This window comes from Leptinotarsa decemlineata, unplaced genomic scaffold (genome assembly GCF_025532065.1).
Source record: "Leptinotarsa decemlineata unplaced genomic scaffold, Ldec_3_MD MMD2_tig00001393_RagTag_RagTag, whole genome shotgun sequence".
Classification (NCBI taxonomy): domain Eukaryota; kingdom Metazoa; phylum Arthropoda; class Insecta; order Coleoptera; family Chrysomelidae; genus Leptinotarsa; species Leptinotarsa decemlineata.
In genome coordinates, this window is record NW_027412562.1 from 5,811,279 (window position 1) to 5,837,741 (window position 26,463).

The 26,463-nt window shown below is 35.2% G+C and overlaps 1 protein-coding gene across 1 annotated transcript; it reads left to right on the top strand.

The window, feature by feature from the left end:
- Positions 1–1,357: 1,357 nt before the first annotated feature.
- On the top strand, positions 1,358–26,307 carry Inos (Inositol-3-phosphate synthase). The gene is made up of 6 exons (XM_074175892.1): positions 1,358–1,651; positions 8,974–9,151; positions 12,044–12,294; positions 19,947–20,444; positions 25,054–25,162; positions 25,818–26,307. Exons 1-6 carry the CDS (start codon positions 1,544–1,546, stop codon positions 26,249–26,251), a joined length of 1,578 nt encoding a protein of 525 aa, XP_074031993.1. The 5' UTR covers positions 1,358–1,543; the 3' UTR covers positions 26,252–26,307.
- The last annotated feature ends 156 nt before the right edge of the window (positions 26,308–26,463 follow it).

The window sequence follows — 26,463 nt, forward strand, 5'->3', positions numbered from 1 at the left end:
ATCAAATTTTTTCTTTAGTTTCCTGGTCCATTCTATCTCCGTATTTTTTCCACGGCTTTTCAAATGAAATAAACTCGGTGAGATTTTGATCCAATAACTTGAACATAGTTCGATGTGGTTATCGTCTTTCGGGATACAAGTTTAAATACATTTGCGATGTCCCAACACTGTTTCTATCGTATTTTTAATAAATTTGTATCATATATCTTTTTTCTTCATTCGTGAAAGCCATTTTTCGCCAAAAATTCAATGACATGTACAATAACAAAGTTTCATTGAGTGTAGTAACAAATTTAGAAACATCAAAGTCTATTATGATAAGAATTATTTTTTTCAATATCTCCAATTTTTCGAAAAAGAATGATAACTTATGATACATAATTGAAAAGATAAAATCTGGTTCTATTCAAAACAAAAACAAAATGTAGTGCCCATAAGAAAAAATAAAGTTGATGATGGTGGCGGGAAGACGAAACGTCGTATAGCAAATCTGAAAACACCAAAACATCATTATGTAGCAGGGAAAAATTGGCAATATGGAAGGGCAATTTATTATCGAATCCTTTGAAAAATAAAGTCAGAAAAAAATAAAAACCATTTTTCGAAATTTCTGGTTTTTTTTTTTCGGATATCTCCGGAAATACTCGTAATTTCAGAACTTTCTCAACGGCATATTGTTAGTCAGGTAAATGCGCAACTTTGCCCTAATTTAACCATCCCAATGGTGAGGATCGAATTTGAGACACCCTGTATACATTTGAGATTTAAATTGAAAGGGTTATATTTTTACGAGTGGGATTTCTTATATCAAATCATACAACATTGAATGTTTGAAATGAATACTACATTTTTCACTTTCAAACTGACTGGATCAATGACTTGAAAATGATTCATTACTCCGCTGCCTGAGAAAATGAATTATATTATTTCGAAAACACTTTTAGGAAAGCTGCTAATTATGTTTACCTGAATTTTCCAAAATTTCATGCTATGTCTAGTAAATCACACAGGAGTAACATTTTTTTGTGTGCATTATTTTACAGAAATCGACCTGGTACAAATTTATTTTATCACATAAATTCAGTGAAATTACAATAACTCAACTAAACAAAACACTAAGTAACGTTTAGCATGCTGTTTGTGTTTATTTTCATGTCATTTCTCCGCGTATGTCCATATTTTTGTTAGGTTTTTGGACATTTCCCAACTCGACAGTTCTGCCGTCAACATCTCATACCTCACGAGGTGAGGATCCTGAAAGCTCGGCCGATATTTCTACACACCCTGACAAATTAATCATCCTGTATAAACTTGCGCGCGCTCACGGTATCGAACGATCAGAGATATAGTAAAAACGCAGCAAATGAAAATGGTTAAATTGTTGGCTTCGCTGTTATTCCTGCACGATATCTGTTGTTGGTGGGATCACAAAACATTCATAATTTTCAGCGTTTTGTTAAACGGGTGGTTGTGTTGACAATTTCAGAACGTGCTGCATCGCTGCATGTCGCTATACTCAAAATTGCCCCAGTAAATTAAAATCATGGAGATTATTGTAAACAGTGATTGTGTTGAATATACTGATAACTTCATTGAAGCCAAGTATCAATATCAATACACTAGTGCTGAAAAAGAAGGGAATACGATCAAAGTGAGTACCGACAAATTATCATTATTGACTTGCGGTTCTTGACTTATGAAATGGGTATTATATTTATCTACCAAGAGCGCAAAATCAGGAATGTGTTCGGAATCAATTCCCGAGAAAATTCGGGAAGTTTTAAAACATTGTTATGCAAACGTTTTCGATAATATTCGAGATATCGATGATGTTAATGCATACAGAGCTTACAAAAAAAGTAAAGAGAATTTACCGGAAAAAGAGCTCATATGAAATTACTACTTTTTCCAACGGACATTAGTTAATGAAGATGGGTGTTGAAATTTGCCATATTAATGCACGCTCGCTTTATTATCAGATGTCGGTAGCTTTAAAGATATGGTTTATAATAAATATATCGTCACAGTGTCAGAATCATGGCTCAATAGCAGTATAACAGATGACATGATTTCATTGCCAGGCTATTCAATTTACCGGCGTGATCGAAAAAACCCAAAAGAGGTGGTGGGTTAGATCGTCAATGAATTCCCATTTTGTAAAAAACCTAGAGATGGTGAACACCAAGCAATAATGGTCACGTTTTTCTTATGGGGACAAAAAATTGTTTTGGGAACAGTTCATCGACCTTCGGACACTGATGAGCATTTATTTTTAATGCAATTTGAACATATACTCAGTGATATAGCTCCCAAATAGGGTTATTTCATTTGCGCTGGAGATTTCAACTTCGATTTTTTTGACGTGAGTAGGAACGGGATAAAACAACTCTGTTGTATTTTAGAATCATTTGAGTTCAAACAAATCGTAGATCATCCAACAAGAAATACTCAAACAAGCAAAATACGGTATTGTATAATTTGAAATGAAAATTTGAACATTTCGAAATATAGGGTGCAGGATTACTATTCAAACTCAGATCATTGCTGAGTGTCTTGTGAAATTAAAAATATCAATACTAAATTTACACCATTTATGTATAAGTTTAGAGATTTTGGTAATTTGAACGAAATACAATTTCCAAACGATATCTTGTCTACCGATATCTTTCCAATTTTATTAGCTCTAGATAGGGTTCCAAAATTAAAAATTTAAAATGACTGTATTATGAATGTATTTAATATCCATGCATCAATAAAATCTATGAGGATTTCAAAAAGGAAAGCGCCCTAGTTGACTTATAACTTAAAGGAAATGATGAAATTTCGTGATATTATAATTATTATTATTATGATGTATTGAGTAGATGACTTGTTTTTTACAAGTAAGTGTACTCATAAGGAATCCAGTTACTTTCACTTCAGTTACATATTATTGGATTTATGAAATCTTTTATACAGTGCATTTCTTTAATGTTCCCCCCTTTTTATTTTTTGAACGGGTCAACTCTAAAAATTGAAATTTGGGATGATGAAATTAATGCATGGATACTTTCAAGATGGTTTCTGGGAGCCATTTGGAAAAAAAAATTAAATTGAAAAGAGTGTCTTGTGACACATAATTTTAAGCTCCTGACGAATACTTCATAACCCTAGAATATGAAGTCAATATCTTCACCTACTACAAAATATCGGAACATTCAATAATTTCCTGAAGACAAACGTATTAATATCGATATTTCTAGAAATATTCCTTTTTATCTGTCATATGGCATTTCCAACAACCCGATAAGGTTTGTTAAGTTCTTTTTTGTTTATAAAAACGGCAAAAAATGTCAGTATATACGACAATGAACATCATTGTTCAGTTAGAATATTCTCATTTAGTTTTTGGTTTTACTAGTGGAAAGGTACCACGTCAACAATCTCTAAAATGGTCAATTCTCGTCCATTAGAAGAAAAAATTGATACGATTTTTATTTACGGTGCGACGCGTAACTTTCACGAGACCGAAAGGATTTTCAATGAACGTTTCCCGATCGTCCTATCTGTAGAAAATATTTGAGGGAACTTGTATCCAAATTCACAACTACCGGTAGTGTACATAACAAAAAGCTCCCAGGTCATCCGTCCATTGCGGAAGAACAACAAGTGCAAATAATTGGTGAGATGGTAGTAAATCCTGAACATTCTACTTATTCCGTCGCGAATGTTTGTGAGGTGTCTCCTTCTACCGTGTGGAGACTTTCGTAGGGGAATAGGTATCATACATTCAAAATTAAAATGGTACACCAATTAACTGAAGATGGCCCTGATTGAAGAACAGAATTCCGCGAAATCATGACGGAAACCATTGCAAGGCATCCTACCTATCTCCACAATATTTGTTATAGTGACGAATGTATTTTTTTTTTCAAACGGCAATGTTCACAGACAAAATTGCCGTTATTGGAGTGACACCAACCCTCACGTTTTCCGGGATACACATATACCCAATATCCAGAAAAAATTAACGTTTGGGCATGAATATTGGGAAACTATATTGTAGGACCTCTATTTATTGATCAAAATTTAACAGGAGAACTGAATTTGAATATGCCGGAAACTGCTGTTGACCCTCTCATCACTGAAATCGTTCCAAAAATAAAAGGGGGGGACATTAAAGAAATGCACTGTATTTTGTTTTTGGCTTGATTGGCTAATACTTGATGAAAATCCATAATGTGAAAATTACTAATATCACATTCATTGTTAATATTGTAAATATTCAACAATAAATTGTAAATTTCTGCAATAAACTGTATTTAGTTTTTTGTTTGAATTTGCTCTTATAATTAGCTGTTGAAATGATTTTATTCATTCCTTTTCCCAGTTAAACTATTTCATTGGTTGGTAGAGAAAATAGTTTTTAGATGAACAACCAAATTTTCTGAAGGAAAATAATCACATAAAATTAAACTCGTTTGATTCAAACCCATTCAATTAATAAAAATTACTTTCAGTATTTCAATATCAACTTAACAAAAATTTCAAAAACAAATTTGAAATTACCTATCTTGATACAGGAGTTTTAAAGTAAATCGTTAAAACTAGATAATATTTTAGTAAAGTTAAGCTTTAATTGATTTTACAACTATATTGATGACGGTTGTTTGAAGGTGATTGACAATGTTTCGTGATGAATTTCACTAGTTCGGACTTCCATTGTCTATTATATAAAATGATTTGAAATCCCTGAAACAAGTAAAAAAGAATGATTAAAAAAGGATAGTTGAAAATAACAATTATATTAAGCAACAATAAACCTGAAATGAAATGATAGTGAAATAACCTACAAGTAAAAATATAATAATTGAATAAATAAAAAAATAAAAATTAAAGGGATGCAAAAAAGAAAATAATAAAAAATAAAAAGTGTAGAGATTCCAAGTCACGTTAGTTCACGACGTTTCGATTGTTGGTATCTACAATCGTCTTCGGGTGATGACTGGACTGATTCCTGGACTGAGGAATCAGTCCAGTCATCACCCGAAGACGATTGTAGATACCAACAATCGAAACGTCGTGAACTAACGTGACTTGGAATCTCTACACTTTTTATTTTTTATTATTTTCTTTTTTGCATCCCTTTAATTTTTATTTTTTTATTTATTCAATTATTATATTTTTACTTGTAGGTTATTTCACTATCATTTCATTTCAGGTTTATTGTTGCTTAATATAATTGTTATTTTCAACTATCCTTTTTTAATCATTCTTTTTTACTTGTTTCAGGGATTTCAAATCATTTTATATAATAGACAATGGAAGTCCGAACTAGTGAAATTTATATTGATGACGCTGTGTTGAAACTAGATAATATTTTAGTAAAGTTAAGCTTTAATTGATTTTACAACTATATTGATGACGCTGTGTTATATTTTTAGACACAAAATACTTGTGAAGATATTTTATTTCGAAGTTACCTTTTATACAGCCTAAAAAACAATTAAACTTTGCCTCACAAGTTCAATTTTTGTACTTTATTTTCTGTATGTAATATCATAGTCCGCATGTTGAAATCGTGATTGTTCTCTAAAAGGTGGCAAGCTTAGGAGAAATTGGTTTTCTTTACTTCGATACTTCTTTCAACTCCTTCGATAACGAGACATGTTATCCTTATGGAGGTGTTCCTAAATTATTACTATAACAAAATTTCCCTTTTGTATTCATTGTAATGCATAAGCATGAAACGTAGGTTCCATTCCTTCTGTTTTTTCTCTATTTTACTCTCGTGGAATTTGATTTTTATTTAGCGATGAGTAGCAGAAAATATCATTCACTAAAATAAATCGAGGTAATTTTATCAGTGAAAAATTATTTTGAATAGGTAATTTTGAATAAATGAGTTAATGATATTGGAAATCTGAATATTCAAATATGAAAATGAATAAGTTACAAATGACTGACTTCAGAAACTGATGTGAAAACACAGCTGTATAAATTTGGTTGTCAAGTTAAATGAATACGTCATTAATTTTCCATGGATAGACCTGACCTTCACCAGATTTGAAACATCTGTACTTGATCCACCGTTTTTATATTAAACTTATCATATCAAAGATCTTGATAGTCTCACAATAATGTCTTAATTCATCGAGAATTGTTTGGTCCTTGGTGACAAAACAAATAAACCATGCCATCAGGTCTTTTCAGACTACGAGGTCTGTAAAACAAAGTGAATGTTCAAACTTCGCCGGCTACGTACATTCGATTAGCGATTTTTTATATTGGTATAGTTCAAGTAAACGATATAGTGCAACCTATCTTTCAACAGTTCCTCTTTAATAATATAGTTAGTGAGCTAACTAATGTCGTTATTCAATAATATATATATATATATATATATATATATATATATATATATATATATATATATATATATATATATATATATTAAATGTAAGTCACAAAAAGGATTTGAAGCTTTATAACTTCTATTTAATTATCTGCGAGCGCTTTCGACAGCTGGTCGTACTGTCATCATCTAGGCTCTACTGAAACTCGTTTGATCAATAATGAATTTATTTCCACCAGTAATATGGAAGTGTCCAATCTCCATATAGTCTTTTTCATTTAAAATTACTTTTGTAATCATTTTCTGCCAGTGTTCTTCGGTAATAGTATATATTTCTTTAACTAGCTCTATTACGTTCTTATCAAATTTTGGAAAATTTCTTTTACGCCAGATGCTTTGTTTCAATTTTTCCCAAATCAACTCGATAGAATTGAAAACACAAAAATAGGGGGGAAGTCTCAGTATGGGAATACACTTTTTCGAATGTTTTTGTCTGAAAAACTGCAAGTAGGTAGTTGGTTTTTGGTGTAATAATCTTCAAAATAGAAATTGTTATCCATTAAAAAACTTTGTATCTCAACTTTCCTCGAATTTTTATTCGGCTGCTGATGAGCTGTCGCAAATGATAGGAATCGTTGTCAAGAAGTTTACACTATTCGCATCCAAATTTGGGATCGATGTGTTTTCAAACCATTCCGCAAAAATATTAGCTTCCATGTTCTTATGATAGTTAACATTGCAGTCCTCAAGTTTTTTTTCCACATAATTTCAAAAAATTCGGAACCCATCCTTCACTTTCTCCGCAATGCACATGACTGCGATCCTTTGTTTGCAGGCATGTTAGGCGTACAAATTCTCGAACCATCAGTCCACCCTTTCGTAACTGTGTCGTGAGTGACATACCAAGTTTCGTCCAAATAGAAAATTTGCCGTTGTTCTTGTCTATATTTAGTTATTTGTTATAAGTATTATTTTAAATCTAAATCCTAGTTTCTTTATCCAATTCTGATGAGTTTTGTCACAGCAGCTCACGTTATGGCCGAAGTATTCAATTTCTTCCTTATGATTTCGGTTGTAGGAATTTCATTGCTTTTGTAACAGTCGTATATTGTTTTTTTCAATGATTTTATTAGATGAACAAGGTTTTGGTAATCCCGTATCACATCGCGTCTTGCGTTCATAAGGTTTGTTTTTGACTATTTTACGTACAGCAGAGAAAGGAATTTTGGTCAAATCTGATGTTGCTTGTAATAGTTTCTTTCCCTCGAAACCAAACTTGATATGTAGATTCTTATATACATTGAAACATACATCCGAATCTTATTCACTAGTATCTGTTTTTCGCATTGTTCACCATCGCTATTGGAATCACTACACTGGAAAAAGTCTGCGTTGTTATCACACTCGTTATTACTATTAGTACTTGTCCAAAGACGCCAAATTTTAAAGAGATAACAAAAATTTTAAGTAATCATAACTGCACCAATATCGAATTTCAACACTCAAATCGCGATCAGTTCCTGAACTGAGCATTGACGACACAAAGGCGATACTCATCCCCACATTCTATTCGTCACCGTAACATGACTTCAAATTTAATTTTATGACTCTTCAGCCAATCATGAAACTCGGTTAGTAAAAATTATCCAATACAAACCGCCTATTCTTCAGTACACGTGGACTAGTTCGCAGCAGCATTATTTCTCTGTATTGGTTTTTTTGGACTTTGAGATGCCGATAGCTTTAAGTATTCACAGTAAAATTTACTTCGACTATACACTCAACTTGAACATATGTTCACAGTTTAAGCTGTTTAGCATTTTTAGTTTGTTGGTGAGAGGCATGAAAGTTGAAAGTGTTCGAAAATAATTTATCAAAGAATTTGCATAAAATTTTGTGTAAAAAATGGAATTAGGTGCTCAAAAAAACTTGAAATGTTGACGGTGGCATACGGTGATTGTACTCTCGAATCAGAAAAATGTTTACAAATGGTACACGCTCTTGACATCCTCAGTAACTTCTCTAATAGCGATTTGACGATCCTCCATAACAATTTTCTTAACATTTTCGTCGGTTGTTGATGTGCTGGGGCGTCCAGGGTGAGCGTCGTCATTCACATCTTCTCGACCTTCTGTGAAAAGCTTGTACCTCTTGTAAACATTTTGCTGACTCAAAGTACAATCACCGTATGCCACTGTCAAAATTTCAAGCGTTTTTGAGCACTAATTTTCATTCTTCATACAAAAGTTGATGGAAATTCTTTCATCCGTTTTTTTCGATAGTAGAAAATCGGCGAACACTCAAAACCCTTCTAACTTTTAGGAATCACACGTTAAAAGGTAAGACCTTGTTAGTCCTTAGCTCGCACAAGTTCTCAACTTTTGAGAGTTGTCGTTCGTATGAGGGCGACAGCTGATTAACGGAAAAACAGATTTTAAACAGATTTTATGCCTCTCACCAACAAACTAAACATGCAGAACAGCCGAAAATGGGAACGTATGTTTGAGATGCATGAGCCAACATAAAAAGTAAAAAATTACTAATCGAATATATTACGCAACCCGCGAAATTTGAACATTTACCTAATTTTGGAACAGATGAACAGACCTCGTTTATGTATTGAATTCTTTCCGTTCTAGGTGACCCCAAAATGCGAAAATTTGGTCTTGAAAACTTCGCGACGTGTTCCCAAACTAGGAGTTATGCTAGTAGGCTGGGGAGGAAATAATGGGTCAACTTTTACGGCTGCTATTATAGCCAATCGATTGGGAATGTCGTGGCCTACGAAGAAAGGAATACAATCAGCAAACTGGTATGGTATGTATTAGATACTAGCTTTTGTCTATTTGCCTGTACGAGTATTTCAGTTATTGGTTTCCCAGACTTTCTAACGGCAAAAGATTCTCTGCCTATCTTTCATTTATGAGAAAATCGTTTCACACACAAAAATACAGAGCATTTCTTTAATGTCCCCCCCTTTTATTTTTTGAACGGGTCAACTCAAAATTAAAATAAAATTTTAATTTTAACCCCCTGAAATCTCTTGAAAATAAGAATCACCATCACTGATATTTTATTCAGGCACGAATTATAAAAAATATACTGTCTGAAAAAACTATATTTCTCTAAAAATCTTGGACTACTATAGTTATCATAAGGTTTGTGAGGAGGTATTTTTTGGAGTATTTCGTACTCAATAGTAACCAATTTCATCATGGACTGCAATGGAAATCGACCACCTGTGAACCATATTCACTATTTTTATTGCTTTTTATTATGTTTTAATGTCATGTGTTTGTGTCGTGGTATACAGTGCATTTCTTTAATGTCCTCCCTCTTTTATTTCTTTAAAGGGTCAACTCAAAAAATTAAAATTTGGGATAATGGAAATAATGCATGAATACTTTATTTAGAAGTGAAATTGACAGATGAAGCTTTAAAGATGGCGACTGGGCGCCATCTGGGAAAAAAATTAAATAGAAAGGGGGGTCTTGTGACACATCATTTTGAAGCACCTGACGAATACTTCACATCCCTAGAATATGAATTCAATATCTTCACCTACTACAAAATGGCCGAACATTTGATAATTTCCTGAAGACAAACACATTAATATCGATATTTCTAGAAATATTCCTTTTTATCTGCCATATGGCAATTCCAACAACCCGATAAGGTTTGCTGAGTTATTTTTTGTTAATAAAAACGACAAAAATGTCAGTACGACAATGAACATTATTGTCCAGTTAGAATATTCTCATTTAGTTTTCGGTTTTACTTGTAGAAAGGTATCACGTCAACAATCTCTGTATATAACTTTCACGAGACCGAAAGGATTTTCAATGAACGTTTTCCGAATCGTCCTATCTGTAGAAAATATTTGAGGGAACTTGTATCCAAATTCACAACTACCGGTATGTTCATAACAAAAAGCCCCCAGGTCATACATCCATCCATTCCGGAAGAACGGCAATGTTCACAGGCAAAATTGCCGTTATTGTAGTGACACCAACCCTCACGTTTTCCGGGAAACACATACCCAATAAATCAACTGATCAGTATTTTGATATAATTTTTTTATTCAACATTAAGTATTCTTCAAGTTGGCATAACTTTTTCAAATATGAACCGTTTAAAACAAATCACACAATATGCAGGCCGTTTTTTCAGCTGATCCCGCTATTGCTATCTCGGAAACAGCGAGACCTATAAGGTCGATTAAATTGGACAGAAATGTCCAATTCTGAATAACTAGAATAATCTCTTTTCAGGTCAAGCATATCGTTTGTTGTTTTTGAAATATTCGCCAAAAACTAGAACTCTCGAATTTCGTTTGTTAGCTCTTCCGCCTCCATTTCGAATGATATTAAAAAAGACAGAGAAACATTTAATACTGTTCAAATTTGGTATAATATGATACAAACCATTTGTAATGCGATGTTCCGTTCATTAGATTTCATCTTTTTTTTAATACGGACCTCTAGTTTTTTTTTTCATGGATTTTTGTAGCCACTGCAATAACAAATTGAGCTATGTATCACAATACATGTGTTTTCCGACGTTTTTCTTAACATCACTATACAGGGTAATTCAAAGCAAAGTTGTGCATTTACCTGACTAACAATATGCCTTTGAGAAATTTCTGAAATTCCGAGTATATCTGGAGATATCCGGAAAAAACAGAAATTTCGGAAAATGGTTTTTATTTTTTCTGGCTTTATTTTTCGAAGGATTCGAAAATAAATTGCACTTCCACGTTGCCACTTTTTCCCTGCTACATAATGGTGTTTTTAGATTTGCTATCCAACGTTTCGTCTTCCGGCCACCATCATCAACTTTATTTGTTCTTATGAGAGCTACATTGAATTTTTTCTGTTTTGCATAGAACCAGATTGTACCTTTTCAATAATGTATCATAAGTTATCATTCTTTTTCGAAAAATTGGAGATATTGAAAAAATTAATTCTTATCATAATAGGCTTTGACTTTGATGTTTCTAAATTTTACTTTCAATTTGTTACACTCAATGACATTTTGTTATTGTACAAGTCATTGAACTTTTGGCGAAAAATTGCTTTGACGAATGAGGAAAAAGAGATATGATACAAATTTATTACAAACACGATAGAGTGGTAGAACATCGGAAATGTATTTAAACTTGTATCCGGAAAGACGACAACCACATCGAACTATGTTCAAGTTATTGGATCAAAATCTCAGCGAGTATATATGTGCTTAATAGTGTACGACAACTGTTTGAAGGTGGCGGACAACATTTCCAGCACTCACTTGATTAATACGGCAAGCTTTCAGAAAAAAATCATTCATTTTTTGGATTGTACCTACGTTTTGTTGAAAATTCAAAAGTTCATACCGCCTGAACGAGTAAAGTTTTTCAAGCCAAGCAGTAAATAAAAAATCAAAAGACATTCGCATTGAAAAAATTTGGGGATAACATCCCGCTTAGATTTGCAATGGTTTTCAGGATAAAACTTGTCCCCATTAAAAACAAACTTGACGTGTTTTCGGATTTTCACAGGGAGTTCTTTCCCTAACAATTCTGCCGTGCCGTATGGCCCACCTTGTATATACTATTAAATAATATTGAGCCTAATATTCCTCTGATTTTGTAACCTTTTCTTAAGAGTTGTAAATCTGGATCATTATTTTGTCTTTTTCAACAACTTATTCAATTATTTTTTCTCGAAGGATCCCTTACGCAGGCTGGAACAGTGCGTTTGGGGGAAGACGTATTTGTCCCCTTTTCCAATCTGCTGCCGATGGTTCACCCCGATGACATTGTTATCGATGGCTGGGACATCAGTTCGGCGAACTTGGCAGAATCTGTAGAACGAGCGCAAGTTTTGGAGCCGGCTCTACAGCAACAGTTGAAGGAGCAGATGCAACAAATGAAGCCACGTCCATCCATTTACATTCCTGAATTCATAGCTGCCAACCAGGTAATTTTGAACATAACCATACTGGCCGGACAGCCTTAGTTGCTGCGGCCATTGAATAGAAAAGAAAAGAAGAAGAACATAACCATATGCAGTGAAAAAAATCTGCATTATATGAGAATTATTTTTATTAATGGCGTTACCTGAAATTTGACTTCGCCATCAATTTTTACTTCGATTGAGATGAAAAATAAAAAATAGTATTTCTCGTAATATCGAAAAAAGTTATAGGAGAAAGTTTTTCTAAATAAAATTTTTAGTCCATATCTATGCGAAAATTCGGCTACGTAGGACATATTAAATGTGTGTTTTTCTGCAAAATCCAAATAGAGCTAAGCATTGAAATTTGGTTACATGTGATTGCAAAGTTCATTTATATATTATTATATAATAGGTAGTTCGTATCAAAACTTATTACACATTATTGAAATGAGAAAAACTACTCATTAGAAAAACATTTTGAAAAAATCAAACGCATCTACAGTAACACCTTTTAAATTGATAACAAACCATTTTTGGGAATTGAATATTGAATTGAAAACCATTCGAAAAATACAAAATAACAGATATTTGGTTTTGGGAAAGAAATGTTGTGGTCATCTACTTCTCCATACAAACAAATTGTGGGAATCTCCCAAAGAAAGAAAGAAAACAATTAATTTTTGGTATAAAGATGGGGAAGTAGAGAGCCAAAACTTTAATTTCCAAAAATATACTCCTTTCAATTTAAATATTTATTCTCCTTGATACATCTTCAATCGAGTTTCTGATATTTTGATGCCTTATACTCAAGATACAATTTCGAATCACCCCTTCCAAATGATCAATATTACGAAAAGGTTTTTCTTTGTGAACTTTATGTTTTAGATAACTCCACAAGAAAAAATCTAGTGGGGTTAAATCAGAAATCTTGCCGGCCAGTATCGTTCCATATTAACGCCCAATTACTTTGCCCCTGAACATGGCACTATCACACTGGTACCACAAATTATGCCTCTTTCCAATAGACATATTGTCCCTAACTACTAGAATATCGGTGTTGAGGAAGTGTAGTTACGTTCAGAATTTGAATCACCTGTAGAAAAGAAAAGGCTCAATAATTTGATTGCCTAAAACAGAGCACAACACATTTTTTTAAGAAGTCCCTGAATTCTTTTATAAAGTTTTGATTTTCTTGAGCTCACCATCTACCATTTTGAGAGCTAACAACACCGTTTGAGATAGAAGTGTCCCCGTCGGTCTATAAAATGTGGAAGGGGAGGATGCATCTTCTCTTTCCCACTGGTAACAAAAATAAAATACCAAACGAACTTCAAAATCTTGCTCCTCAAGAGTACGTATGAATTTAGGTACAAAATATTCCTTATACTCTCTTTTTTAACGCCAGTTCTACGTGAAACATCTCTAATATTGGTGTTTTCATGTTCCATTATATCTAAGCACAGATTCAATTGGACTTCTTCACTATATTGTTCTTGTGAGCGACGCAAAATCGACTGCCTCGGATTCTTTCTTGAAAGACTTCTTCAATTTTGTTACTATCATAATATTCTCTCTAGAAATCAGCATGGTTTTCTTAGAGGCAGGTCAACTACAACTGCGGTCCATAGTTATTATAACGAGTTAGTTCAGAATATTGAGGCGGGCGAATGTCCTGTTGGGATCTTTTGTGATCTCAGCAGGCCATTCGACTGCGTAAATCATTCTATTCTGCTCTCAAAGCTGTATACTTTTGGAATTAGAGGATTACCATTGGACTGGATATCAGATTTTCTTACTTTCAAGAAACAATATGTCACTGTTAGCACTGAAAGTTCTGAGATCCGAGGTATTGATCTGGGTGTACCACAAGGTTCAATTTTGGGACCAGTACTATTTATATTCTACATAAATGACTTGGATCACCTATCAGTACCAGCATCATTTACTTCATATGCTGATGACACGTCAGTTCTTATCTCGAATAAATCAGATGTACTATTGACGGAAAAATGCCAAGAAGTCTTTCAACAATTGCATGGTTGGTACTTTGCTAATCATGTATTCCTCAATATTGAGAAAACAAATTCTATGAGATTCCACCTTCGTCAAAAAAGATGTGAGGATATTGAATTTGGATTCGATAACACACATATTTCCACCAAGAATAATTCGATCTCGTTCCTAGGCTTTCATTTAGATCAACATTTAAACTGGGAGAATCACTGTCGCATTCTAATATCTAAAATGAACTCAATATCATACCAATTCAGAACTACTAGGGAAGTTCTGCATATGAATCAACTCATTTCTTTATATTACGCCCAAATCGATAGTCGATTGCGGTATGGTTTCTGTTTCTGGGGTCTATCCCCATGCTCCAAAGATGTTTTTTTGGCACAGAAACGAGTCTTCCGTTCTCTTGACAACACATCAAGTCGAACTAGCTGTAAGCAATTTTTTCAAAAATATAAGATTTTATCACTGGTTTCTATTTTGATTTTCGAACTATCAACATGGTCTTTTCAGCAGAGAGATACCTTACTCCAATCTAAAACCAAACATCACTTCGAAACTTCGATTTACCCGTACCATTTAATAGACTCAATGTATCTTTGAAATCACCCCAGTCTATGGCACCCAGAATTTTCAATAAGTTACCAGTTGAAATAAGAAATATAAATTTTTTTAATACTTTCAAAAAACGTCTGCGGGACTATTTAACTGGGAAATGTCTGTATAGTATCGAAGAATATTTGTATCTGTAAATATTTGTATGGTGCTTTAACTTTTACTTATATCTTTAATGTTTGTATGTTGCTATGAGTTTTATCTGATTAGACATGTTTGTATGTTGCTATATTCTGACTATTCCTATACAATGTAAATTGTCGATTGGAAAATAAAAAATTGAATTGCACACTCTCACAGACAGCGGTGATGTTTTTGTCAGATCGTGCGTTTCGTCGACGTAACGGGTGTTGGTCGATCGTTTATTTTACCAGTGGACTCCAATTTATCCACCACATTGCGAATAATCCTCTCGCTAGGACGAATATGGCGACTGTAAAATGGGCGAAGCGCGGTATGTTGTCCGAACAGAACCACCAATTTTAATAATAGTTTTATGCACGACCGGTATATTTGATGTCATGTAGATGGATAGCTCTTTATATCTAGAACACGATAGAAATACATCAAGACTACCGTGAGGCCATATTCATATCATATCGGAACAGAATAAATTAAGAAGTGATGTAATGAATGTTACCATGGCAACTCAGTCAATTTTCGAAATAAGGTTATATAGGCTAGTAGCCATATTTGCTGTCAATTTTTGTGATCACAGATAATTTATTAGTGATATTGAAAATAATTCAGGCGACGAAGAAAGTGTGAGTTGTACTCCACCAGAAATGAAATAAGTAAAGCAGCTGAGGATGAGAAATTGAGTTTATTGCCAAGTAAATCCAAGAAAATATACGACGAAGTGTATGAAGAATTCGTGAAGTGGTGCAAAGTACGCTCTCTGTGTAAGAACTACACAGAGAGCGTACTTCTTGCCTATTTTCTGGAAAAATACAATTCAGTCACAACTGTGTCGAAAACCTTCTTAATATAATAAACAGTTAGTTGGCCCCCAGATACTTCTCCAGAAGGTGGAAGCATGCGATCGTCGTCATGCTCCAGAAACAGGGTCAGAACCCGCTATTCCCACAGAACTATCGCCCGATCAGTCTGCTTTCGTCGGCGGCTAAGCTGGCTGAAAAAGTCGTTCTGCAAAGGCTCAACGAAGAAGTTGAGGGCCGAAATGTTCTGTCTAACGAAAATTTCAGATTCAGGACAGACCACTCCACCAAGTTACAGGTTCTAAGACTGGTCGAAAACACTATTCAAGAACTAAACAACAACTGTAAAGTTCACGTTGTCCTTTTAGAAATCTCGAAGGCCTTCGACCGAGTTTGGCACGAAGGCCTTCTTCACAAACTAGTCGCGTTCGACCTGCCTCGGGGCCTGATCCCGTGGATTGGGTCTTTCCTGAAAGACAGAGTGCCACAGGGAGCTGTGCTCTCTCTCTCGTTGTACTCACTCTACACCGATGACACGGCTCTCCTCTCATATTCCATGGGTCGAGATTCTCGGGATCGTCTACATGCGACGTGCATTGGACGACCTTGAGCTCTGGTACCTCGAATGGAAGATCCGAGTGAACCCGGAAAAGACTCAGGCGATAACCATGAGAAGAACGATGTTTTCTCAGGCTAGGAAAGTGAGGGTCTCTGGAAGGGAGATCGACTGGCAAGTGCGAGTAAAATACCGCGGCATTCTAATAGATCGTAGGCTAACCTGAAACCCGCACATCGTATCCGTTAAAACAAGGATCGAGGACCGGATAGCTGGTCTATACCCTCTGATCAACAGAAGATCTGAAATGAGTCTAAAAACAAAATTACCATATACAACACTATGTTCAAGCCTGTCATCATGTATGCTTCAGGCGTCTGAAGACAAGCGACTCCGTCTAATATCTCCAGTCTGGAGAGAGTACAAAATAAGTTAATACGGATGATTGTGAATGCTCCGTGATTCGTAAGGAACGAAGCCATCTGCAGAGATTGCAGCTGTCTTCCATTCAACAGTCCATTCAGTCGAGAAATCGGCGTGTTTTTGATTGCGCAGAAACTCACGATAATCCGTTAGTTAGGGAAGCTATAGATTATGTTGTAGACGACCCTTCCCGATAGAGAAGGCCCCGACACTTGTCTAATGAGGCCCTCATGTCCCGCGTTAACAGATGAACAATTTTTCATCCATCTCACCCCAGTCAGGTAGGGGTACACCGTGAAGAGCGGTACTAATGTCTGAGGACATTCATACCGCCATCCCATGATCAGTTATGACCAGTTTGTCCTTCTGACAAACACCAGTGTAATACTCCAGTCATTTAAACTTAAATTAGGTAAAAATCTCGGAATTCGAGATACCCAGCTGTAAGTCTGTAAATACTTATATATTGACACCCTAAAAGTTGTCTTGAAACCTACATATGGTAGGGTGTACGCAACTATTAAATTTCAAGGTCAAAGGTCACAAAAATGGTTTTTTGCGCTTTTTTTGTAAATACCTCATTTCCTATGGGTTTTTTGCTATTTGTATTTATGATCAATATTGTAGAATACAAAATTCTCTACAAATTTTGTTTGAAAAAATGTTTCATACGGTGAACCGTTTTCGAGATAGCGCGGTCATAGGATCACTTCAGGTCAACCGGTGCCTCCGGTCGAAAATGCGCCATATATAGTTGATGAACAAAGTCTCATGAAAACCATGAAAACCGAAGGAGGAGTATCTCGTGGTCGAAGTATGAAAGAAAGTGTTTTGTGTAAATGGGTATATGCTATATGTACGCCACAAATACTATTTGTGAGGAAATGGAGAAGTTCTGTATTATCTCCTTGGAGTCGACCAAGCAACACGTAGATTCCAGAGACTCAAGAGTGAAAAAAGACAATGCTGATGTAAATATACTATTTGATAAACTCCATGATCCTTTTCCAAATACTACGCAGTTAATATCGATAGCTTCTGGAATTGTTGGAAATGAGCAAATTAACTGCCACAGAGCTTACGAAATTGGATTAGAGTCTATGAAGAAGATCACCGGCTTATCATTTAATGAAATAAAGTTGAAACGTTCCCAAAAAGTAATACCGCTTTCCAGTGTTAACAAATGTGTAAAAATAAATGATTGTAAAGTTTCAGTGGACCCATTATTACTCTTCCAAAGAATTACTGTCAGCAAACAATTTGAAAGTAATCTTGAAGAATATTTTCAATATGAATTGAGTCCGTATCCAACAGCTCTATTTGATAATGGTGGCATGAGAAAAACAACAAATTCGTCATTGTATGTCAACATGAGCCCAATTGATTTTGTTCTCAATGAAAATAATGTGACGTTCATTATTGATGGCGGATTTCTGCTTCATCATGTTGTATGGAGCAGAGAAGATACTTTTTCTATTACTTTTGATAAATACATGAATTATTCACAAAGGCATTACAGTTCCAAAATAATTGTTATATTTAACGGATATTCAGACTACAGTAAGAACGTAAAAGCTATGGAGCAGCAGACATGAACTGCTGCACTTTCAAAAACATATGAAGTCTGTTTCGTTGAAACAATGGTTGTACCAGTTACTCAAGAAAAATTCTTATCGAATAGAAATTACAAAGATATGCTCGTCAATATGTTAATTGAAAAATTACAAGCTACAAATATTACTACTAAACAAGCCAGAGATGATGCGGATGTTCTTATTGTTGAAACTGCAATAGAAGAATCAAAGTCTGAAAAAACTGCAGTTATAATAGGGCAATATGGGGTTGGAGCCTATCATGACAATTTTATCACCTGCTCCAGAAGATTTGCTAAATACAATTTTCTGCAACTGCAAGAGTGGTTGTGATTCGCGATGCGGATGCAGGAAAGCAGGCTTGCAATGCTCTTTAGCTTGTGGCCAATGTAATGGGCAAGCTTGTCTTAATGCTCTACCATATCAGAGCGACATTAACGAAGATGGGACCTTTGACCCCGAAATCATGGAAGAACTTGAGACAAATGTCGTTGAAGACGATAATGAAGACCAGTTTAAAATTACCAGCAGCCGGAAGACGACGATGAAGAGGAAGAAGATCATTAAAATTATAAATTGTAGTTTTTGTACCCTCTATTCCATTTTTTACTTTTAATAAAAATAAATGTATTGATTCATGATTTATTTAATTTTTTTTCATCATGTAAGACGTTATTAATTAGGTTTAAATTCAAATATAATTCCTATATTTTCATTAACAATTCTGCAATTACATACATGGGCAGGTGAGTGTTGTTAAATATATTAATACTGAATAAAAAGTGGATAGGTTAGGAAAAAAATTATAAAATATAATATAATAGTTTATAAAAATTGACAAATATTTATAATCATTGATTTATCGATAGATCATCAACTATATATGGCGCGTTTTTGACCGGAGGCACCGGTTGAACTGAAGTGATCCTGTGACCGCGCGCTCTCCGCCCTCTATCTCGAAAACGGTTCACCGTATGAAAACTTTTTTTAAAATTTGTAGAGAATTTTGTATTCTACAATATTGATAATAATTACAAATAGCAAAAAACCCATAGGAAATGAGATATTTACAAAAAAAGCGCAAAAAAACGAGTTGTGTGAACTTTGACCTTCAAATTTGATAGTTGCGTACACCCTACCATATGTAGGTTTTGGGACAACTTTTAGGGTGTCAATATACAAGTATTTACAGACTTACAGCTGGGTATCTCGAATTCCGAGGTGAACTTACTATAATGACTGGACTATAAAGGGTAAGGGAGCCAGGCTCCAACCTGGCCAAAACCAAGATGGCTGTCGTAATTCAGTCAGTTTATAACAGTTTGAGGAAGCTGTTGATTAGCGAAACAGATATGGCGGTTTTATAAACAGTCTAGTGAGAATCTCACAATGAAGTGTTACTAGAATATAGTCCCAGTGTTCACACACCCACATTCTGTTGTCACTGTGGTCCTGGATAGATTATTTATATGTACACAAAATAGCAGTTATTTCAAACTCATAGCAAAATAGTTAACTGGAGTTTTTTTTTTTCAGAAAACACGTGCCGACAACATATTGACTGGTACCTTACAACAACAAACGGACCAAATAAAAAAGGATATCGCCGAGTTCAAAGAATCGTCCAAGGTAGAAACAGTCATTGTCCTCTGGACAGCAAACACTGAATGCTTCTCCAACGTTCTAGAAGGGGTGAACGATACAGCAGAAAATTTAAAATCGGCAATCGCATCGAACAACCCGGAAATACCACCTTCGGTGTTATTTGCGTATGCCTCCATCGCAATGGGCTGCACTTACATTAATGGGTCCCCCCAAAATACCTTCGTACCAGGACTTATTGATTACGCGGAAAAAGAAGGCGTCTTCATCGCCGGTGATGACTTCAAATCAGGGCAGACAAAAATCAAGAGCGTGCTCGTGGATTTCTTGGTTGGAGCCGGTATCAAACCAGTCAGTATTGTGAGCTACAATCATCTTGGGAATAACGATGGATTGAACTTGTCGGCTCCGAAACAGTTCAGGTCAAAAGAGGTAATGCCGCTCAAAAATATAAAGCAATAACAAATTAAAATATCCTCTCTTTCTCATCCCCCTTTTCTTGGTAGGCGTTTTCTCAAAAGTCAAATGATGGTACAAAAAGAAGTAAGAACATTCTGTTGAAATTATAAAGTTCACCAAAGAGGGTAAACTTTCACGGCCGGAGATATATGTCGAAGCTATTTTCCTAGTTTTTTGCCATGCTCTGCAGTTTTGATGACTGACGTTTCGTTTAGTACTGCGGTAGACATAATCAAAGGCGATAAAGTAACGATTGAATTGCTCGAGTTATTCTCAATACAGAAACAAAATGCTGGAATTATCTCAGACTTTATATTATCATAGATGGGCGTGGCTTCGTTTCTCCTAACTTGATCAAATAATCTAGTCAGTGTGCAATTGAGGACAGGTAGCCAGATTTCAATAATGTTCATTACCTTTTTCTTTCTATTGAAATTATCCGTGTTTCTGAATTATTATTGCCTCCCTATATATTTTTGGCTAGGAGGGATGGCCCTCATGCCCTCCGGGATAGGCAACCAATATTTCATTTTGACGGGTTTTTTGCATTGGCAAAGTATTTCCAGGGTCAGGTTTTTTATGAACGACTGTCGAGATACTTTTTCGTCTCTAGAGACCTGGGTGAAAACGGTTTTTAATGCGCCATATTTGCTCGATTGTTCGAAGATTCTTCTTGTTTGCTCTTTAAAGTGAACTTCGTTCTAAATTACCTTACTGTGGACTTTAAGGACAAGATTCACCGTCGAGTCCCGTGCCTGTAATTATTTTAGGTGGGTAATGATTTTTATTACTATAAATGATGTAACACGTGTGTGAAGTTTTTATTAACTACTTTTAACTATTTTATTGAAACATTTGTAATTATTTTAGAACTAAGTCAACAAACAAATAAGTACTCTGTCTCCCCCTCGAACTGAAAATAGATTGTTTCGCACCTTATCCTGTGTCTCATTGGATCAGCAGCAATCCCTTTCAAAAAACCCTGAGATTGAACCCTTACGTTTCGTTTAGTACTGCGGTAGACATAATCAAAGGCGATAAAGTAACGATTGAATTGCTCGAGTAATTCTCAATACAGAAACTGAATGCTGGAATTATCTCAGACTTTATATTATCATAGATGGGCGTGGCTTCGTTTCTCCTAACTTGATCCAATAACCTTGTTAGTGTGCAATTAAAGACAGGTAGCCAGATTTCAATAATGTTCATTACCTAGGGGAAGTAGGGGCACAGTGTTACACAAAAAACATATCGGCCTATAATTTTTTTTAGGTATAAATTTAAAATAACGATTCTCTTTTGTATCTAGTCCTTGAACAATGTTCGTTTCTTGAAATATTTATATTTCCTTTATAAAAAAATAGTATCTCGACGAATGACGGTTGTAACACTTTACCCCGCTAGCGGGGCACTCTGTTAAATAAGTTGGGGAAGAGTGTTACACTGCCAATAAATTAGTTTTAACCCTATTATTAGTGCTCTACCAATTCTGAATATTCAATTTAATGGAAATACAAGTCTTCCATATAAATATCCGTTGAAATGTCAAAACAATCAAAACTCAGTTGAAACAGGAAATATTTTATTACAAAAATGAACTCTGAAAAATACGTGTACAAATCAAAACTAAATTCTAAAAGCAAAGTTTTAGGTTTCATAAACATATAAAGATACGTCCACATTACTTTAGTTCATTATGGGTAAATGTGTAGATCATCATCACCAACAATTCTCATTGCAAGAACACCACAGAAACTAAATGCTGGAATTATCTCAGACTTTATATTATCATAGATGGGCGTGGCTTCGTTTCTCCTAGCTTGATCAAATAATTTTGTTAGTGTGCAATTGAGGACAGGTAGCCAGATTTCAATAATGTTCATTACCTTTTCCTTTCTATTGAAATTATCCGTGTTTCTGAATTTTTATTGCCTCCCTATATATTTTTGGCTAGTAATTTTATCTTTTTATCGTTAATTTTATAGTTTTATCGAGTATGTATTTTCTAATGAGAGTGCCTTCTTTGAGAGCATGTTCGACTACAGCTGACTTGTCGGATTGTCCTATGCTACAATGTCTCTTGTGTTCAGAGATACGAGTTCCTATACTTCTTTTCGTGGTTCCAATGTAGACCGACATGCAGCTACAAGGGATCCGGTATTCCCGTACATTGCTAAAGGAGCTCTGGAGTCCTTGGCTGACCTCAGACTCTCTCAGATAGTTTTCGTTGACTCAAATATTGGTTTCACGTCGTGTTTCTCTAAAATTATCCCAATCCGGTCTATTACATTTTTAACATAAGGAAAAAAGCTTTTCATTTGATGAGCCTAGCTGGGGTTACTTTGGTGTGCTCTTTCCTGGGTCGTATGGCCCGCTCGAGTTCTATTTCGCTATTTCCATTTCCTTTGAAGATATTTTCAGGTGATCGATTTTCTCAGGGAGACTCTCGGGTTCACAGATGCGTCGATTCCTCTCAATCAACTTTTTAATCACCCCTCGCTTTTGTTATAACTGATGGTTAGAGTTTTCATTCAGGTACCTGTCTATGTGCGTTGGTTTCTTGTAGGGGAGACTGGGGCAAGATGAGATAGCTAACACAAAACTCGTTATACAAGGAAAATTAAACTCTTTAATAACATTCTTCAACAAAAGAGGTAACCATTATACATTTCTCTCTTATAATTAAACGTTGTAGCATGCAAAATCACAGAATTTTTTTGGCAAATAATGAAAAAATAAACTCGGCAAATTTCCTGTTTTGCCCCATAACTGGGGTAAGATGGGAAACGCTATAGGGCAAAACGAGTACGCTTGTTAATCGGGTAGACAGCGTTCACAAATGTGTGCCTCTTCATCTTCCTCATCTACTCCGGCACATGAATTATGCGCCCAACCGTGGCACACGCCGCAGATGATCCAACCTTCGGTTGAATCTGAGTATAAGTACCCACAATAGATGCAAGCACAGTCATCATCCTCTTCTTGGGATGAACTATCTTCGATTCAGTTTCTTTTTTGCATCTTTTGGTTTGACGCTTTTTCTGCAGGTTTTCCTTGTCAGTTGTCTTTTTAATCTTCTTTGCAGTCTTTTTTCCAGGTTTCTTTATTCGTTTTTTACCTTTCAATACATAGAAAATGTTATTTTAATCACAAGAGCGTGGCAAAACGGGATAGTATCCCATTATGCCCCGATCCACACGTAGGTAAAAAAGATGACGCAATTCTAACCTCAAACTTTACCCGGCGAAAAAATCTGGTTTGAATTTAATATTTGGACTACTATAATAAGCTCGGGATTGAAATAATACATTAACACAGGTACTTACATGTCTGTACATCAGTTTTCGAATCAAATATCGCGAAAAAACACTTGCAATATCACTTTTTTCTCTCTGCAACGCAAAAACGAGTTCTAACCTGTTCGCTCTGCTTGGACACACTAGCGGAGAGTGAAGTTCGTGCAAATGGCGCTGTCGCCGCTCCGAACACGATTACTATTCACGCACACAAACTTACTTCCCGTGCTGCCCCGAACTTCATCTTGCCCCGGTCTCCCCTACACTCTATTGCCCAATATCCCATCTTCACGTCTGTTCGCAAGAACATCCATCAAGAAGGCTACAGTCCCTTGGTTGTGAGTTTGATTTTTGGATTGAGAGAGTTCAGAAATGATAGAAAATCGTGTCATCAACATAACACGGCCAATAATATGGTTTCACAACCAATTGCTCTTAGGCCCGTTGTTCGAAATTTTCTATGAAAAATTTCCCCACCACCGGACTTAATGGAGTGTTCAGAAAAACACCATCCCACTCGAAATCAGTTGATGCTAAATAATGAGCGAAGAGGGCGGTTATATCTGCTGCCATTTCTTATGGTACAACATTAAACTGCCAGGACTTTGGAAAATTCAGTTCTCTAAATGGATGTACATTTATGTCGCTCTAATAATGGGAATTTTGTTGATGAAAAATCCCGTTTTTCGTAAACTTCGTTTCATCCGTCCAGATAATATTGTCCCAAAAAAATCATTTTTTCGAGATCAAAGTGAAATGAATCTACAGAATTCTACACTTCGTGAAAAATGAGTCTCTTCAAAATGTTGAACTTTGGAAAGGACATACGGATAAAAATTGTGGTTTCGTAAAATTCTAAGTATTGATGCCTGAGACATTCCTGATTCTAATGCTACTCATCTGGTAAATATGCTTGGGTATGTCACAAAATATTCCAAAATTGCAATTTCAATATTTTCATTGTTAACTACTGGTTTATTTTTCTGCACTCTTGTTCGTACGAATTCAAAATTTTTGAAGTTTTGTATAATTTCTTTGACAGTATTCGGTGATTTTTTTTCGGAAAACGGGTCACAAATGTATCACATGTCCTTGAAATAACTTTAATACTTTCTCCGTGAATAATAAATAAATTTAAATATTCTCAAAATAAATAAACTCAAAATTTCCATCCAAAAATATATAGAGCGGCAATAGAAATTCAGAGACGATGTATTAACATCGGTAATATATTAACGAGAAATCGTTTTTTGGCTCTCATATGTTATGGATTTTCTATTTTTCAGATTTCCAAGAGTAATGTAGTAGATGATATGGTATCTTCCAACGATGTTCTATACAAACCAGGAGAAAAACCGGATCATGTAGTTGTTATCAAATACGTTCCATATGTCGGTAAGTTTCAATTGGTAATTCAAATAAGAACTTCCAACTCCTTTGAGTAACTATAAATAACAACATACTCAATACTATTTTAATAAAACTCATTGAAAAATGAATTGGCTTCATAATGAGTTTTTCTTCAACCAGCTGTCGTCGCCCTACGAACGATAATTCACAAAATGCGAGTTTTTTGCGAATCATCTAGGTTAATGGACTGACACCTATCAGAAAACAACTACTCCCCCGGCTAATACTACGAAGGGCGTTTGATTATATCCGACAGGTGTCAGTGCAGGATTCTTCACTGAAGTTATTCCTGCATATGCTGTTGCGACAACTGTCGCAATAGATTTTCAATTATTGGAACACACTTGCAGACCCGTTTCGGGCTGTTTGGCATATAATAGCTTGGAAGAATATCTTGAAGACAGATTTTGAGTACCTGAACCCTTGAGTTCGAACCGACTGATTTATTTATTTTATCTATAGATGTAAATCCATTCTTAACTGCTTTGTAGAATCTTATGTCCTGTCTACATGTAGCGTTAGAATCTATATTGTTCCATTGTCACTGTGAATTGACGGTTTTTTTATTTATTCAAGCTTTGTTAACAATAATTTTTTCTTTGACAATAAAGTACATTTTTGATTAATGGATATGTTATAGGTGACTCGAAAAGAGCTCTCGATGAATACACTTCGGAAATCATGATGGGAGGCCAGAACACCATAGTCATACACAACACATGCGAAGATTCACTACTAGCCACACCCATCATTTTGGATTTGATTCTCCTCGCCGAGCTGTTTTCAAGGATAAAAATCAAAAGAGAAAACTGGACCGATAAAGAATACACATCTTTCCATTCTGTGCTGTCCCTTCTCAGTTACCTTTGCAAGGCTCCTCTCGTCCCCCATGGAACCCCCATTGTTAATGCCTTGAACAGGCAAAGGTCTTGTCTTGAAAATGTGATGAAAGCTTGCTTGGGGCTGCCACCCGACAACTGCATGACATTAGAACACAAAGTTCCGTTTATGATGGCTGAAAGATCGACTTCGTCCAAATCGAAAAAGATGAGGTTGGAGAATGGATCGAAATGAATTATTGTTTATTGAAAGAGAATATTTGTCTATGGAAATATAATTATGTTCAGAAACCTTCTTTTTTTTTCTGTCCAACATCCTTCAGTGTTCCTCGGGGCTTAAATATCTACCTGCTTTTCCTGCCACATTAGCTAGTTTGAACGAGTTGATATCATTCATCACTACGACTTTGTAGATTCGTGTGGCAGATACCCAACGGAAAAAACAAC